This window comes from Barbatula barbatula (genome assembly GCF_947034865.1).
Source record: "Barbatula barbatula genome assembly, chromosome: 20".
NCBI classification, from domain to species: Eukaryota; Metazoa; Chordata; class Actinopteri; order Cypriniformes; family Nemacheilidae; genus Barbatula; species Barbatula barbatula.
The window spans coordinates 19,129,591-19,143,298 of NC_136783.1; the positions used below are offsets into that span (position 1 = coordinate 19,129,591).

The 13,708-nt window shown below is 41.1% G+C and overlaps 1 protein-coding gene across 1 annotated transcript in view; it reads right to left on the minus strand.

Moving 5' to 3' along the window:
* camta1b (calmodulin binding transcription activator 1b) overlaps nucleotides 1-13,708 on the minus strand; it is a gene marked incomplete at its 3' end in the record, with an annotated part of 228,930 nt that overhangs the window by 101,610 nt on the left and 113,612 nt on the right. The window contains exon 4 of the mRNA XM_079482727.1: nucleotides 10,318-10,385. Coding sequence (XP_079338853.1) covers nucleotides 10,318-10,385 — 68 coding nt within the window. The remainder of the gene's footprint in view (nucleotides 1-10,317; nucleotides 10,386-13,708) is intronic.

The window sequence follows — 13,708 nt, forward strand, 5'->3', positions numbered from 1 at the left end:
TCCAATGAAGTGCAAAACAAACAATATAAACACATGTGTACTCAAATATTTATTTCTTGATTCTCAAACGAACATTAACACATGTATACTTCTTCTCGGCACTGGTCACACTTTCAGATCACACATCCATAGACTGCCAGCAGTCCATTCATTGACCGTCTCACACACAAAGTTGGCGAGATCTGAATAAAAATCAGTCACCGTAAATTAGCTTTACACACTTCCAAGAGTTCGTACAGCCGTTTTCCATGAAAATAAAGTCGTGTTTACGAGGCACCGGGTTGATTCAATGGCCATCTGATTCAATCAGATTTTCCAAAGCTTGTGAGGTTAGAAGCGTAACTGCCTGATTTAGGTGTTTATTAGCATTTCTGCTAGTTTTTCTGTACAAGTATTTGCAGCGGCTGCCAGGTCTTCATACACAATGTTTTAAAAATGGTTAAAATCTATTTCGGGTAACAAATTTTAGGTGGTCTCTACATGCAAAACATTTAAAAGAATGACTACGTGCCCTTAGACCAACGAAAAAGTTAAAGGAAATGTTACTCAGCCCAGAGGGGCACAGAGGCCAAAAAACATCTTTCATCGAGCAAAATAAATAAAAACATCAGTGATAAATCTCTCACAAGTCTATAATAATAGAATTAATTTAGCAGGGGGTCGATACCTGGCATCAATTTCAAGGTTTGAGGGTTAAACCTTTATGACAGGACGGCAATTATTGAAAATTCTACGGGGTCTATAAATGTTGCTGCAAATTTCCCTCTGACCTTGAATCAGATGCCCGAGTCCTAATATATTCATTACTGCTCAGTCAAGCATGACATTATTTTCACACTTAAGCAGTTTTACTCCTAATGTTTGCCAGTATAATTTGTGAATGGCACGTTATGAGATGTCTGTGTCTTTGAGGATCTAAAGAGCTCAGCATTGGCACGGTATTAATGTTTGTGTGTTTTATCGTGTTAAAACAATACGTCAATCCACTCGCCTCGATAATGCCAAGCGTTCTGTCAAAGGTGTCGGCTGCCAAAATTGTTAATTAAATCTCGGTTAAGCCTCGGATCGAGGGTCATTCTAGAAACTTCATTAGGAGTTATGAATAATCATTTTCCAATTTAAAACGTCATTCAACAATCCTTTCACTCTTTAAACACGGACCTCGGAAAAAAATACACTGCATAATAAATCAATTAGCTTTTGATTTATTTTAATAATGCAATGATGAAGAATTAATGCAAGTCTAAACTCTCTATCATTTCTTGTCGAAAGCGTCAGCTGTACACGTCCAACAGTAGAAAACCTATTTGTTAAGGCCACACACGCACTTTGTTAAGCTTTTGGTTCGCCAGGACGACGGTGGTGGGGTTGCTAAGACATCTTTGGTTGTTCCCAAGGTTTATTAACTTTCAATTCTTCATATCTCTCAGCGCACCTTGGTCTTATGTAAGACCGAAAACCCTCTGAAGTTAGAAACCCTGAAGCTCACCTCCGGAAAAACACTATACACATCGGCTCACTCTAATTACCTGCAAGTAGCGTCTTTGAGTCTGTTTACTATAAGTTGATAATTACTTTGGAGCATAAGTGTTTCTTTTAAACCAAACTTTGTATTCAGACTACAGATGGCAGTATTACAGGCACAAACGTCCGTCTGTTCCGTAGATGAATTTAACAAAGTCAAGAACATATAGACCTCTTACAAATAAGCAAACATAGGAGGACACAGGACTCAGTTTGCTCTCCATTTAACATTAATGATGTCTGTAAAATCATGAAACTCTTTTGAGATGGCTTGTTTGATATCGGAACACCTCAGTAGGCTAAAGTCTCCATGAAGGACGCATTAAGGACTGTGTGTTGCTCGTGTTTGTATACGTTGATTTGCTTTGGTTTATTTATAAGCTCAAATCAGACAGAATCAGGTCACCCTGCAGTCAAATCATGACCAACACTGATAAATATAAATGCACGTCAATGTAGCGGCCAAACCCACGACTTAAAAGCAGGTCACACAGCGGTGGAAATCTCCGGCTCTTCCACTGTACGGACGGTCACATCCTCTCAGACCACACAAGCGCACGGCCGTATCATCAATCACATCATATCTTTTCCTCGCCGTGTTTTTTTTCCCTAATTCTGTCACATTTCTTCCTCTGCTCTTCTCTTACGGTCGAGCGCGTCCTACACGCCATCTCTGTCATTCATCATCGCTTGCTGCTCTCCTCCGGCTTCTGTCTGTTTCTCTCTCTCTATTTCATATTGACATGTTGCCACTTTTCAGACCCCTCCTGCTTCATCTTGCTCAACTACCTTTCTAGCGGACCGCTTTGCTCAGGACCACCGCCCTACACACACACACACACACACATTTTGGTCCTCACACACACATACTCGCAAGCTCACATCCAGACACACAAAACACGCATTTTGTGTATACACGCACACATGCAAAAAACACACACAAAATGCACTTACACTGATGCAAAAATGCATTCGCATCCTCACACACAAACAGACTGACTTCTGTTATTGATAAAACATTTGTGTGTATATGTATTAATCTTAGGTAGGTTTTGAAGCATGGTAGCTGGTTTGTCCTGGTCTAAGCTGGCCATGTGCTGCTTTTAACTGGTTCTGAGCTGGTTTAGGCTGACCAGTTTAGGACCAGCTTAAAGCAGAACATGACCAGCTACCATGCTTCAAAATCAACCCATGTGCAGTCTGGAGACGTTAAGAGAACCCCCCGCCCCCGCCCCACACACACAAACACACGCACACAGTCTCTTTCTTGTAGCACTAATAAGCTCACAGTGTCTTGCCAGAGTGCATTAGTCCAGAGCAGAGAGTCTGTCTGCCGCTACAGCGCGCCAACACACGCAACAGTGATGGGAAAAGCCAGAGAAGCTGATGTACCGTCTGAGAGACGAGCCATCGCTCAATTCATTACGCCACACCACCACCCCCATCTACAACAGCCACTTCCTACACTTCTGAGTTCCCCTCCCTCTCTCTCTCTCTCTCTCTCTCACGCACACACACAACCACGCACAGACGTTTGGTGTGAAAGCTCTTGTTTATTTCCTGGAGGAATAGACCACTATGTTCGATGAAACCTTAAAACCTCTCTGTTGTTATTTTGGTGTTTTAATAAAAGGCGCGTCTGACCAACTGCTCATCCGGGATTATGGCAGCGCCCTCAAACAAGAGGTGGGCATCAAAGAGAAACTGATATGTGCGAGAGAGAGCGCACGCTGACAGTCTGTCTTTGTTCAGCCGTGAGAAAAATAGGACAATATCAATATTATTTCATTACACAGCACGTCAAAACATATCTCGAGACTTCTAACATTTGTTTTTGTACATCAAACGTGTCTTTATGTCTTACGCCAACAATTCCTGTCAATCATTGCCTATTTTTTCTAGCTCTTTTATTTAAACAAATAGCAGCGTGAGGATTAGAAATGATGAGCGGGGGATTGAATCGGAAAATATTCACGACCAGAGTTAAACTAGTGCAAACCAATATATAAATTATTTATATGTATATATATATTACCATATAGGCTATTATACATATACAGTTTTACATTACATTTTGCTGTTTATCGTTTTGATAAATGTACACAAAATAAAACTGATATTTGATCGTTGTAAATAATTTATCAACAACGTACAATTTAATTGCATTCGACATTCAAACACCCTGTTATCGAATCGGAACATCCATAAACAATACACAATATTTTTACAGCAAGTAAATCGTATTATTCTGTTTTTCTTTTTGTTTCAAATTATTCGATTTAGGAACTATTCATAGTATCCAACGTTATGCAATTGTTCAGCTCTTCAAGCTCAGCTCTTGTCAACCCTGTTACCAACGTCATAAAAATATGATTTGATGGATGTCATCATATCATTTTTATTTAAAAAAAACCTTTGACAACAGGGTTGAATAGTTGGATATTTACAAAACAAGATTTAGTCCTAAAATAGAAAACGCATGTGTACATGAGAGAGTAAATACAGATCAATCGAGCATATAGCATCTCTCTCTTTCTCTCTCGCTCGCCTGACTGAAAGTCAGATTATAACACATGCTGACTCACAACATCAACAACAACAGTGTGTGTGAGTTGTGTTTGTGTAAGCCTCGGTCAAACTAAACACGTCATGGATCAATTAACTTGACTTTCATGTTTGTCAACCCCGATGATAGACGGCTACGGATGATTAATCCCTTTAATTGGTCAATAATGTACCTTTAAGAACATCCAGAGACAATTTCTGAAATGCAGCTCCATCCAGAATAAGTTTCTATTCTGGTTCTGTTTCAAATTCACGGCACGACAGGTCTTCTCGGATCACTGGCCTACAAAGTCTTGAGCTGGAATCATGGACTCCAGAAGCGTTCGGACACCTTCTCCTTCTCGTCCTCCCCGTTTCCTTCTATTTATTATCAATTTTCTCCTCGCTCCACCCTCCACTGGTTTAGTTTCAAAGAGCCCTGGGTGCATTTGCACATGAATGAGCGTGCAGTGTTTAATTACGACCTGAGACTATCTTCCCTTGCGGAAAAGACGAGAGACACATGACACAAAGCAGATCGGGCAAATTAAACTTCGACAAAACGGTCGGGGCGTGCATTGGTATTCCTTGGCCGTCATTGTTTTGATGGAAAAGGGCTTTTATGTTTTCCGCTTCAGAAGAGTCAAAGACTGGAGGCGTCTTAGAGCGCTGAAGGGCCAACCAGAAAGGAGATAAAGTCACGGCGAGACAGAGATGTGGATGGTGTTTCAGCACCTTATAACTTCTAAATCTACAGCCTGAGAGAAACAATATTTTATAGTATATTGTGGCATTTTTACATGTTGTGAACAGCAGATGTGACTTTAGAATAAGTGGATATTTAGTGGCTCTTAGATGGATCTGGATTAACACTGAATATGTCAAATATGAGAAATTGAATAATAGATCTGTAAGGAGTCTATTTTATTCAGTTAGCCTAATATTGAGTTTTTCCTATATCTAAAAATAAAGAGATATCTAAACAAATCGAAACACAATATATAAGTATAAGTATAAACACACACACAAGGCTTCAAGCTTGTATCAGCACAAACAAACATCATTGGATCTGATTGGGTCGAATTCGTTTATTTTTACAACAAAAAAATAAATAAAGATTGAGAAAATAAAACCCGAGATTATTGACCCAACTAGCTTTCTGAAATCAGATACACGTTGGTTTCTATTTAGCAGATAAAATGATGAAAACAAACTGTAGTCTGATCTTGCTTAAGAAAATTCTGCTTAATAAACAGATTTGACAAAAGTCAAATGTGAGACAACATCTGAATATCAAAGCAGAAGCTCAAAAGCTCTCAGTGTTTTTAATTCATGATTAAAAAAGGCATAACAATGTAGTGGACAGCGTGATGAAGCACATTGAAAGCCAACGATGACGCAGTCATATAATAAACAAACAGACGACTTCCTATTACAGGTCACACAGACACTCATAAAATGAACCTTAGATCGATATATAAGATCACACAAATACTGACTATAAACATGCAATTAAAAAAAACTACAGACTGGTGACTGGTTATCTAAATGAGATACAAAAGATAGATCAGACACACACCAATGGATAAACATGAAAAATTATTTATAAACATTTATTATTTTACAAAAACGTACAATTAAGCTTGTTTTTGTTGAAGATGCACATGCGCAGACACAGGCACGCATGTACACGCGCGCATGCATGCACACAGCTGTGCCAAGACTTGCCAGGCACGCGAAGGATTATGTGCACACGCACCCGACAGAAGCACATGCCAGCACAGATTTGTGAATAAAAATAAACAAAGCCATAATGCCGCATAATAAAGTCGCACAATACAGGGAAGATCAGCATATGTGACTGAGATTATCAGAGCTCCTGAACATTAACACGATCCAGCAAATACCAACGAACATTCACTTCGGAGCTCGCCATCACATGAAAACAATTCCACTGTCCAAAGATGACGAAGACATCATGAGTAATCTGGCAAAATGACTTTTTATAAAGACGGTCACTATTTATATGTAAAGACTATTTTAACCTCATATACTTACAATGACAAAATCAACTCGGCGGTTTCATTGCTCTAATTATGTAACTATAGTCAAATGAATGTGTGTGTGTGTGTGTGTGTGAGACCCCTGAAGACAGCCTGGAGACACACAAGCTTCATTAGAAGCAGAAAGCCACTCGCTGCACTAAACAGCCATGGCAAATTGCAGACTAAAATCAGAGCCATTATGTAAAGGCAGGCCGGAGGCGGTGAGGGGCTGTGTGTGTTTACAACTTTACTAGTGCGTGTCTGTGTGCAAACTCTGTGTACCTAGTAGTGTGTATGTGTTTGTGTAGTTGGGTCTTGAGTGTTTATGCAGGACTGTGTATGAATGTAAGTGTAATTTGTACGTGTATGTGTTATTTGGTCCAGTGTCTATATGTGTGTGTGTGTGTGTGTGTGCAGTACTGTGTATGTGTGTGTTTGAAGTACTGTGTATGAATGTGTATTTTGTATATGTTTGTGTATAATGTGTATTTGCTTAAGCCGCCGGGTCAGGAGTGTGTATCTGTTTATGTTATGTATGTGTGCCGTAGTGTTTACGTGTACAGTTGGGTCAGAAGTGTGTATCTGTGTATGTTTTGTATGTGTGCCGTAGTGTTTACATGTACAGTTGGGTCAGAAGTGTGTATCTGTGTATGTTTTGTATGTGTGCCGTAGTGTTTACATGTACAGTTGGGTCAGAAGTGTGTATCTGTGTATGTTTTGTATGTGTGCCGTAGTGTTTACGTGTACAGTTGGGTCAGAAGTGTGTATCTGTGTATGTTTTGTATGTGTGCCGTAGTGTATACGTGTATAGTTGGGTCAGAAGTGTGTATCTGTGTATGTTTTGTATGTGTGCCGTAGTGTATACGTGTATAGTTGGGTCAGAAGTGTGTATCTGTGTATGTTTTGTATGTGTGCCGTAGTGTATACGTGTATAGTTGGGTCAGAAGTGTGTATCTGTTTATTTTTTGTATGTGTGCCGTAGTGTATACGTGTATAGTTGGGTCAGAAGTGTGTATCTGTGTATGTTTTGTATGTGTGCCGTAGTGTTTACATGTACAGTTGGGTCAGAAGTGTGTATCTGTGTATGTTTTGTATGTGTGCCGTAGTGTATACGTGTATAGTTGGGTCAGAAGTGTGTATCTGTGTATGTTTTGTATGTGTGCCGTAGTGTATACGTGTATAGTTGGGTCAGAAGTGTGTATCTGTGTATGTTTTGTATGTGTGCCGTAGTGTTTACATGTACAGTTGGGTCAGAAGTGTGTATCTGTGTATGTTTTGTATGTGTGCCGTAGTGTTTACGTGTACAGTTGGGTCAGAAGTGTGTATCTGTGTATGTTTTGTATGTGTGCCGTAGTGTTTACATGTACAGTTGGGTCAGAAGTGTGTATCTGTGTATGTTTTGTATGTGTGCCGTAGTGTATACGTGTATAGTTGGGTCAGAAGTGTGTATCTGTGTATGTTTTGTATGTGTGCCGTAGTGTATACGTGTATAGTTGGGTCAGAAGTGTGTATCTGTGTATGTTTTGTATGTGTGCCGTAGTGTTTACGTGTACAGTTGGGTCAGAAGTGTGTATCTGTGTATGTTTTGTATGTGTGCCGTAGTGTATACGTGTATAGTTGGGTCAGAAGTGTGTATCTGTGTATGTTTTGTATGTGTGCCGTAGTGTATACGTGTATAGTTGGGTCAGAAGTGTGTATCTGTGTATGTTTTGTATGTGTGCCGTAGTGTTTACGTGTACAGTTGGGTCAGAAGTGTGTATCTGTGTATGTTTTGTATGTGTGCCGTAGTGTTTACATGTACAGTTGGGTCAGAAGTGTGTATCTGTGTATGTTTTGTATGTGTGCCGTAGTGTTTACATGTACAGTTGGGTCAGAAGTGTGTATCTGTGTATGTTTTGTATGTGTGCCGTAGTGTTTACATGTACAGTTGGGTCAGAAGTGTGTATCTGTGTATGTTTTGTATGTGTGCCGTAGTGTTTACGTGTACAGTTGGGTCAGAAGTGTGTATCTGTGTATGTTTTGTATGTGTGCCGTAGTGTTTACGTGTACAGTTGGGTCAGAAGTGTGTATCTGTGTATGTTTTGTATGTGTGCCGTAGTGTTTACGTGTACAGTTGGGTCAGAAGTGTGTATCTGTGTATGTTTTGTATGTGTGCCGTAGTGTTTACGTGTACAGTTGGGTCAGAAGTGTGTATGTGTGCATGTAATGTATGTGTGCCGTAGTGTTTACGTGTACAGTTGGGTCAGAAGTGTGTATCTGTGTATGTTTTGTATGTGTGCCGTAGTGTTTACATGTACAGTTGGGTCAGAAGTGTGTATGTGTGCATGTAATGTATGTGTGCCGTAGTGTTTACGTGTACAGTTGGGTCAGAAGTGTGTATCTGTGTATGTTTTGTATGTGTGCCGTAGTGTTTACGTGTACAGTTGGGTCAGAAGTGTGTATCTGTGTATGTTTTGTATGTGTGCCGTAGTGTTTACATGTACAGTTGGGTCAGAAGTGTGTATCTGTGTATGTTTGTATGTGTGCCGTAGTGTTTACGTGTACAGTTGGGTCAGAAGTGTGTATGTGTGCATGTAATGTATGTGTGCCGTAGTGTTTACGTGTACAGTTGGGTCAGAAGTGTGTATGTGTGCATGTAATGTATGTGTGCCGTAGTGTATACGTGTACAGTTGGGTCAGAAGTGTGTATGTGTGCATGTAATGTATGTGTGCCGTAGTGTTTACATGTACAGTTGGGTCAGAAGTGTGTATCTGTGCATGTAATGTATGTGTGCCGTAGTGTATACGTGTACAGTTGGGTCAGAAGTGTGTATGTGTGCATGTAATGTATGTGTGCCATAGTGTATACGTGTACAGTTGGGTCAGAAGTGTGTATCTGTGTATGTTTTGTATGTGTGCCGTCGTGTTTACGTGTACAGTTGGGTCAGAAGTGTGTATGTGTGCATGTAATGTATGTGTGCCGTAGTGTTTACATGTACAGTTGGGTCAGAAGTGTGTATGTGGTCTCTAGTGCTATGTCTATGTGTTTGAATGGATGTGTGCAGTTGTGTGTTTGTTTTTCGTAGTTGGGACAGTTTGTGAACATGTGTCTGTGCTTGTTTTAAACTGTGCACACGCATCATTTAATGTGTGTATGTTTTTGTGTAGTTGTTTCAGTAGTCTGTCCGTGTGTGAACGTGTGCAGTTGTGCGTTCGTGTTCGAGTTGAGTCAGTTATGTGTGTGTGTGTAGAGTATGTGTGTGTGTGCGCGTTGAGTGTGTTGTGACGGCAGTAGCAGCGTGTGCTAATAGAAAGCAGACTGCAAATATAATAAACGCTCCTATCAGAGGCCAAATTCATCTTTGAGAATCTAACAAATGAAAACCCTGCTGTGTTCACAGCAAAGCTCTTATTTGCCTCCCACACTTGCTGTACTTACAAATGTGTGTTTGTGTGTGTGTGTTTATGTGTGTGAGTGACAGGTCCAGATGCAGGCCAGGTAACCTCTGTTCAATGGCTCATGTAAACAGCTCTTACGCTCAAAACCTCAGGGTGATTTGTCTGCCCATATTTTTTCATTGCCTTGATTTGCCTCCTGTACCAACCCCTGCCCTTTCCACAGTTTTCTGTTTATGAATAAATTCAACCTTATCTTTCCGGACTGCCGCAGATAAGCGTGCAAAATTGCTTTCTTTGATACCGTTGGCATAGCAGCATTCGGCTTTACTCATAAGTTCCTTACGTTACGATTCAATTTAATTGCATGCCCCTCTGTAGAACTTCACTAAATATTTACACACAACACGCTTGCAACCTCAAAGTTTAGAACAGATAAAGGTGACGAAGACACCAGAATTCGGCCACAACAGTGCTTCACATAAAACCGCGGCGTGTTATCTTAATAGTTGTTATCTCTCAGGATAGATAGAGAAACCGGCATTAAAACTAAAAAGCTTTTTCATTATAGCTCCTGCGTAAATCAAGTAAAACTGTAAATTCGTGCAAAGCCCTTATCACCGAAGGGCGATATTCTACAATCTCACCACATTACCACCCACGTTAATGGCATTGGTGAGCAAAGACAGCATTAAGCTAATAGACCTGGCCACATCTTGCATTCGAAATAGTCATTAATATTCCATTATCTGTCTGCACATACAAGCCAAAGTGCACGAGCTGGCAGCAGCGCTCTGGGGTTTTCACATCCATGCACTTCATGTCTCACCTGGTTTTGGGGGACGTGGTCAGCCACTCTTCATGTTTCTCAAATGTTATCAAGTAGGCCGCGATCTCCTGCAACGGAGGAAAGAGAGACATTTTTATCGTACTGAAAACATACAGAACAAACAACCAAACGAAAAGTAAAATATATATTTAAAGAGGTCATGTTCAAGTTACCCCCACACTGAGATCTTATAAAAGGTATAAAACCTTACGTGCTTAGTTCTAAACTGCAAAACACGCACATACAAAGTGAATTTTTTATGCCACCTAACTTAGTCATGACCGATTTGGTCAACCTCTAACTGAGAAGGGTGAAGAGCTCTGAGCAACCCGTCCATCTTCAAACCCAGACACAAGCGCTGTGGATGTTTCTAGATGACCCGACGATGACCATCGTTCATCCATCGCTCTGAGGTGTTCCTAAACTCTTCAGACTGCCCGCCGAGCAGCAGTCTCAAGCCATATTACACAGCCCTGAGGGGGAATGGCATCCGAGCCCGGCAGCCAATCACCACACGGTATCGACTTCATCTTTTCCTATGACAAGCAGCCGATCGCATCGCTGTGCCATAGCGCTTGAGAAAAGATGCACGAGCACGAATTGCAAAATCATATCTCATTTTATGCACCAGTAATCTCATTCGAGCACAGCGCAAGAAGAATCTGCGTGGATGCTTCTACCTAGACGTTCCACGTCACATATCTGTTTACAGCTCAATCGTCGGGACTGAAAAGCAGCAGAAAGATTTGGGAAAGGAGCGCAGCATGTGTACAGGACGGACACATCAGGCGGATCTTTGCAAAAGAGCGGAGGCGGAACGTTGGGCTGTCAGTCTCGCGAAAGATTCGCCGTGTATCTACACGCAGCCATATGCTCTCTTGGCTCGGCTGCGAGAAGCGGCAGAAGGCCCAGGGAAGTGCATGGGAACACAACTGGCAATGTTCTCTGTTGGTTTCGATTTAGAGATGCCAATGAGTGCGGTGCCAATTTAACCCTGCTGCCCTCATTACCGAAGGCACAACAGAGATGAGTCGTGCATTAAAGTGCCAAAAACAAAAGGCTCTATATAAACACACACCATCGTTTTTTTATCTCTCGTAAGTCAGCAAATACAGCTGGAAAGGTCTGGAGATGTGGGCCACCTTCACAATTTGCTGTGATATTTTTATAAATCGTTTCCCCGGTGGCAGCAACACAAACTTCTTTGTTATCCTCTTTACAAGCAGGTTTTCATTATCACCGTATGATTGTTTGTTAAGAGGAGACCCTGGAGTGTCCTGGCACCACCCTTTATAAAACTAACAAAAAAACAATGACCCGCTCTAATTTACCAAACAAGCGTTTAGACAGATACACATCATTCGGGGAACCAGGCTTTTGTCAAATTCTGTTTAGTCAGGGGTCGATTCTCAATGGTCTTTACAGATCTTTTTCTAATTTGCGCCAGCTTGACTTACCCTGTGCTTCCTATTTCTCTGGCTGCCTTATAATTCCTCTGTTCTGTCTGAGCTCTAGTCACCACAGAGATTGTATGACAAAGTAATTTTACACTGAAATGAAGATGAAGGCCTCGGGGCTTCAGTGTTCCGCCAGAGAACATCCCTTCCCGTTCCCTCTGTTCCACCCCTCCGACTTCCCATGCACCCTGGGGGCCGAGCGTTCGGTTTCTAGCAAACCTGCTCCAGGCGGCTCCTTCCCTCACCCACAGTTAACCTGAAGGGCGGCGCCGGCGCCTCGCTCTGACTGCCAATGAGAGCCTCCAAGTTTGCCACCGAATGAGAAACTCCTCAAAGTGCTGTTTAAACTATAGCAGAGGTAAACGGGAGTCAAGAGAGGAGTGCGAGAGAGAGTTCCAGACAAACTGAAGTGTCGCCTTGGTTCCATCCAGTCGATACCTCTCTCTCTTTCTCCCGCTCTCTCAGACTCGCGTCTTGAACGCTTGTGGCTAAACTTTATGAAATGCAAATCGGCCTCCTGTTGAAATGATCTTTGAAACACTTCTAATAATTCGACACCAAAGGAAGACATGAGAAAATCCTGCTACCTGTTTCAAAAGGCCGAGCCTGCCATCCGTCTCCCTCTGTTGTTCCTTATATGAAAGAGAAGTCGTGAACAATATGACTCCCTGACAGGTTTATTTAAGGGACCGTTCATGCTGCAAAACAGACGCGCGGGTTTTGCGTCGCTGTCAAGCTTGTGAGAAAGGCGGAACGACTATCAAATTCAATTACTCCAGCTATTAATTCAAAGCGTAAGTGACTTTTTGATGAAGCACCTTGTTTAAGCGATCGAAGAGCCACGGCCCAGTCGAGGTTTTGTTGTTTAACAGATTGACCGCAGTTAGCGCTGTCAAAATTAGTCAAAATAGCAATTACATGAAAAATTAACAACTTGTATTGTTATCGCATTGATATATGTATTGATGTCGCATTGATATACTTTCAAAAATTGCAGGGTCATTTTAAACCCAGCGTTTGGACAAAATTAGTTAAACCCAGTCATTCGGTTGTAAATTCAACTGGGTTGAGTGCTGGGTTCTTTAAACTCATTGTTGGGTCATATATAAGCGGTTGGGTTGTTCCTGTTTGACCCAACGCTGGGTGGAAAATAACCCAGCAATTTGTTAGAGTGTGTGACTCCAACAATAACTCATCAATTCATCAATAGCAACAATCCTGCAACAAACCGTTTTTCCAAAACTAAATAGTTAACATTACACATGAATTAAAATGTTTGGTAAAAGATGGACAAACCCAACTGTTGGGTTAAATTCACCGAGAGGACATTTATATTTGACTCAACAATGGGTTAAAACAAACCGGCATTGGGGTTGAAACAACACAGCATAGGTTAATTCATAACCCAACTCGATTTTTGACCCAACGATGAGTTGAAATAACCCAACATATTTTAGAGTGTACCCATGATGCAAGGAAAAAAGCGAATAAACACATAAAATAACACAACCAGGGTTAGGAAAAAACAAGATATTATTTCAAAATTTTGAATAGTTTCTGTATCAGTCTCTTTCTATCTTTGTTTGAAACATAGCATTTCTGGTTACTTTGCAAACTTATCTTTACATGGGGTTGAAGTCGAATGACATACCCAAGAGATCAAACTATAAAATATGATATTAAAAACTAGAATTTTATGTACTTGCGCAATTGTTTTAAAAACAATTGCAGGATTAAGAATGATTTCTAAAAGATTACTAATTTAGGCGGTCCTCCTAAAATCAAATCTCAGTTGACCAAGCCTGAACGCGCTTTAAAGCCGAACGGCTCCCGGAGGCACAGTGAAGAAAAGCCAGAGAAAGTCGTCATTCTGTGGAAAATATTCTCCTTCGCGGTTCTCTGCAGGCTGAGAAAAATATCGGACGACAGATCTT